This window comes from Lindgomyces ingoldianus (genome assembly GCF_010093535.1).
Source record: "Lindgomyces ingoldianus strain ATCC 200398 unplaced genomic scaffold BDR25scaffold_80, whole genome shotgun sequence".
NCBI classification, from domain to species: domain Eukaryota; kingdom Fungi; phylum Ascomycota; class Dothideomycetes; order Pleosporales; family Lindgomycetaceae; genus Lindgomyces; species Lindgomyces ingoldianus.
This window is the reverse complement of record NW_022985241.1, coordinates 102,114-106,903: the sequence shown is the minus strand read 5'-3', so window position 1 is coordinate 106,903 and position 4,790 is coordinate 102,114. Positions and strand designations below refer to the sequence as shown.

General features: G+C 49.8%; 2 protein-coding genes across 2 annotated transcripts; both read right to left on the bottom strand.

Moving 5' to 3' along the window:
• Positions 1-834: 834 nt before the first annotated feature.
• Positions 835-2,445, bottom strand: BDR25DRAFT_248442 (MFS general substrate transporter; the record flags this gene model as incomplete). The annotated part of the gene is made up of 1 exon (XM_033685974.1): positions 835-2,445. The coding sequence occupies one exon, from the start codon at positions 2,443-2,445 to the stop codon at positions 835-837; it is 1,611 nt and encodes a 536-aa protein (XP_033539476.1).
• Positions 2,446-3,569: 1,124 nt separating this feature from the next.
• Positions 3,570-4,213, bottom strand: BDR25DRAFT_386959 (uncharacterized protein; the record flags this gene model as incomplete). Its single annotated transcript, XM_033698035.1, has 2 exons — positions 3,570-3,973; positions 3,996-4,213. Coding segments are annotated over 2 exons (363 nt in total), but the record flags the coding sequence as incomplete, so codon positions are not given.
• Between the last annotated feature and the right edge of the window lie 577 nt (positions 4,214-4,790).

The window sequence follows — 4,790 nt, the reverse complement described above, 5'->3', positions numbered from 1 at the left end:
GAAGCTAGATGCAAAAGCTAACTGTGCAGTGGTGACTAGAGGACTAGTCAGGAGCGCGACTCCGGGCTCATAACTCTTGCATGAGCTGAGGAGGGGACATATGGCAAACGACTCGACAAGGGATCGAGATCCAAACAAGGTGGAATGAGTGTATTGTAAGGTCTGAGGAGCTCGATAGAGCTCTAAGCTGACTATATACTGTACGAGATAGGAGCTATGCCTAATGAGTGAATAGTGCAGTACATGGGTATGATATCGCGTGAGACACGTGCGACACATGGATGGAGTCATGAGACTTGCTGGAGCTACAATCTACGGGTTTTGCGCGTGGTGGGCGAGGGGCAGTGGCAGCATGGCTAAGTTATTAATAGGCAAGGACAAGGAAGACTCATCCTAGCACACGATAGCGGAATGGCTGGAATCGACCTCCCGGGCACAATACTGGTCGGATCCAAGTGGAACCTAACGAAAACAGGCTGGTTCGAGGTGGCTGTGGCCATGGATGCAGGCAAGGGAAATATTAGAAAGCCGGCTATGGAGAGATTTGGGATAGAGAATGGAGTAGAACTGTAGACGATGCCGTGGCTCGGACGGCGGAGGCCTAGCGGACAGGGACTGGGAAGGATATATGTTAGTTGCTTTAGATGATGATTCTACTGAAGGTCATAAAGGACAGGTAGGTAGATGATTAGGAACATCGTGGAGCATGATTGAAAGTGACACTGCCTACAACGGTTAGGTTTCGAAGTGTATATATAGTAATTTATCTGTTTTCCGATCGATTTCCTCTTCATTCTAACCACTACCAAGTCCCATACAACATAAAAGTGGAATCTACGATCTAGTATCATCTAACGGTACTTCCTCATGCGTATCTCGCCATTTCGTGGACCCGATTGCCCGAACTCCCTTCGCAAAGAAGTTGTCAATCTCAAGCGCACTCCTCCCCTTCAGCTCCGGGACAAACAAATACGTGAAAGTCGCGCCAACCAGACTTAATCCTGCAAACGCGAAACCGGTTTTCGCGCCCAAGTCTAAGGCATCCGGATTATAGAGGAAAGGCTGCACGAAGTTTGCCAGGATGCCAGTCAGGTTATTCATCAAGCTTCCAAGGGACATAGTCTTGGAGCGCAGACGAAGAGAACTCGTCTCTCCAAGGATAGCGTAGGATGCGGGCCAGCACCCAAGACCGCAGACAATGATGATCGCTGTGCAGAGTCCTCCCGCGAGCCAAGCTGTCCAAGGGAACTGTTTGATTCCTGCAAAACCCATGACACCCCACAGCCCGGCAGCGATGAGAAACGAGGTCGTGACCAGCTGTCTACGTCCAAAGTGACTGATGGTCCAGGACGAACCGAGATTGGCGAGGGTACCAATGAAAATTCCGCCGATCAGGAAAAGGATACTTTTACCGCTTTCCATATCCATTTGCTGGAGGAAATAGCTGACGGATGATAGGAGCGATAGACCAAAGAAGAACTCGATACAGCCTGCGAACATAACGATTAAGGTCCGGCGGCGATTAGCGGCGTTGAAGCAGTCCCAATACGTAGCGCTGACCGCATTCCTGGCCTCCTCTTCAATGGTGTGTTCCATTATGTCAACCGCTGCCTTGGCATCATTCTTAGGGCCCAAGAGCCGCCTGAATGATGTGAGAGCGCCGCTCTTATCATTCTTGAGGAGCAGGTAAGCCGGGGACTCGGGCAAGATGAAAGCCATTATGAAAGGTGGAATGGCGACTGCCCATTGAGATCCTAGAGCGATCAGGTATGATCGGGGATTCAAATCTTCCGAGACAACATAAATGATGATGGCACCGATAAACTGCCCGAAAAGAGTGAAGGTGGGAATCAAAGACATGATCGGACCCTTCAGCTTTGTAGGAGTGACTTCGGACATGTATGTAATAGTCCCAATCTTGATGATTCCAAGCCCAAAGCCTTGGAGGACCTTGCCTATGAGGAGCATGATGCGCCTCCACTCCTTGTCCGCGGGCCTGTTTGAGAAAAATAGTTCTAGGATAGCGACTATACCGATAGTGCTACCCACCATAAGGCAGAACCTTCGACCCCTTCGATCTACAAGCCAGCCCCCGAGTGCGGTTCCGGCTATCTGACCAAGCGGGCCTATTCCATCCCAAAGCGAGAGCCATAACGCTGGAATGGTCCATTCCCATTTCGCCTTCTCTGGCTTCGGGTCATCGTTAAACATCCACTCTCCCCAGTCGCGCTGATACGCGTCCACAGCGTTGAGTGTTCCAAGAATGACAGAATCGTAGCCACTGTACAGGATGGCGATAGACAAGCCCAGCATCCACCAGACTAGCGTCGAGTACTGCTTGACTGATTTACCGAGGGGTGCTGACTTGTGCTCGTCGTCCTTAGTCCCCTTTGGCGTATTGGGCTTGCCGGTCACAAGTGACGCGTTTGATGAGCTATCTGTCATTCGTCGATGGCGATACTGATCGTATGACAGTCTCTCCTCCGCCATGTCTATAGACGAACTTCCATAGTATCGAGGTTCATCGGCATCGATAGAGGGAAGCCTTTCAAACCCTCGGGACATGACTGGATGGATATACTAGCTTAGAATTGGGTTTTACGGGGAAGAGTTCGGGTTTGTCTGGTTTTGTGATTCCTCGAACAAAATGTCGCAAAGAAAGATTCGAGAGTAGGGGTAACGAAACAACAGAGGCTTGGTAGCAATGATTGATAGCTTTCTTTTTGTGTGTTCGATGAAACAAGTCTGCTAAGAAAACGAATTTGGAAGATAGAAGAATAGTGTGTGATTTTTTGTTTGAGAGGAGGGTGTTTATTAAGTACAGCTCCATGGCTCGAGGCGCTGTGGCCTTTGAAGCCCTCGGCAGAAGCGCATATCGCAAGCTCGACCGAAAGGGTTCTTAATGGGTGATCAGCCACAAGGTCATCGTTTTCTAAGGAGCTAGCGAATCATAGGCTGAGGCGAAACTCGCAAGCTTGGCGCTTATGGGGCGAAATGTTGCGAAGTCCGCTAATACCAGCGTACATGTTTTGTTCGAGGCACAAACTTTTCGACGTCCAATTGCGTTGCTTATCGCTCTGCAAGGGCTCGAAGGGCTCGCACAGACCTTGTTAGAAGGATCATTAAGGACGGAAAGTTGCGTAAGTAGTTGTCCACGATGATACACGTTCACTACCTGCGACGTGAGGTATACCGACACTCATAGGAGCACCGGACGACATGTTGTCATTCTGCAGAATCATGCCGCATAGCCAAGGGCGCACGAAGATTCAGCCCGGTCTGACGGATATAAGGTTGTTGCTATTGGGCAGGTTTCGTTTAGACATCGTTAGTCCAACAGCGGTGTGTACATTCAATATAGCATTTGCATAACATTGAGAGGAAAAAAATTTGTGACACTTAGAATCGCAGGATTGTCGAACGAGAGCGTTCCTGCAGGACCCTGGATCAAGGGATTAATGCTCTGAGACAGCAGCCTTTAAGAGCTGCGACCTAACGAGAATCCCGATATTCCTACCGCGGGTTGGTTAGGTGCTTCTACCATAAATATATGCACCTCAAGGCTCCCGCCATATCTTCTGGAACTCTACAACCTCACCAGTTCCATTCTGCCTCCAACCGCCGATAAACGCATTGCCTTGCCACACCCCTCCACTCCTTCCCTCGAAATCTATTCCTAAGGATCTTCGGCTCCCCATCGATGCTCGTGCACAGCCGGAACTGCACAACATCATTAGGAACGAGCTCTTTCTCGCTCTCGACGTCCCACATGTTTGTGTCGAATTCGGAGGCTATAAGCCGTCCCGCGCTCGGCCGCGCTACGCTGACCTAGTGTCGTTCCCGCTTCGTCGGCTCCGGCTCATCGCTATCATCCAGCTGAACAATCTTCACTGTTCGGTAGCCAGTACCGTGCCATCGAATCCCACTACCTCGCACCCAGCAATAGCAGCCTCTAACGAAATGTATCTTATTCCTCGGAATCCCCAGACTCGAACACGAGCGGATACACGCGGCCTAGTACCAGGAAATTAAAGTCTGGGGGCGGGGAACACTCTAGCATGATGACACCGCCACGAGACGGGTAGCCGTATATCTTAGTGGTTGATGTATCGAAGATGATGCGGTGAGTGATGCCTTTCCTAGAGTCGTAGACGACGTTTGAGGCACATAGATGGACATCGCGAGTAGTAGATGTTAGCGAAGCACTTCCAGCTAGCCTTAGAAAGTGTGGATTGGAAGTATTTGAAAGCCCTCTTCATTGTAGTGAGAGCGGCCCTGAATGATGTCAGTGATGTTAGGGAAGGAGGCGGCGGGGTAGTCAGGAGCGTCTTATTGCGGCACAGCTATACTTAGATAAACGTGGCGTTGTCTCAGGGTTTAGATGAAACTATATGGGGCTTAGTTGTAAAACCGTAGTGTGATCTACGGGGTAGCTTGGGAGTTGCTAGGGTGGCCTGCAAGTACCGCTTACGCGCGAAGGGTATACATACTGCTCTGCGCGCGACTCAACCGTTCGTTGATTATTCGCACCTTTCTGGTTGTAATAGTGGAGTAGGGAGGAGCCCTGCCCTGACATTAGATTTTAACACTAGATAGGGCTTAGTATTCTTAGTAAACTTGTCACAATTGACTAGAACATGCCTTAGACTCCCCCTAGAGAGCTTCTATGTGTTATGTTTTCCTTTACCTATCTCTACCAAGTCCTTAGGAGATAAGTGATGCCGTCTCTCTTTTTAACTAGGCAGGGGGGGTGTATCGTGCGTTAGGAACAAACAATAGTTTAAGAAGAG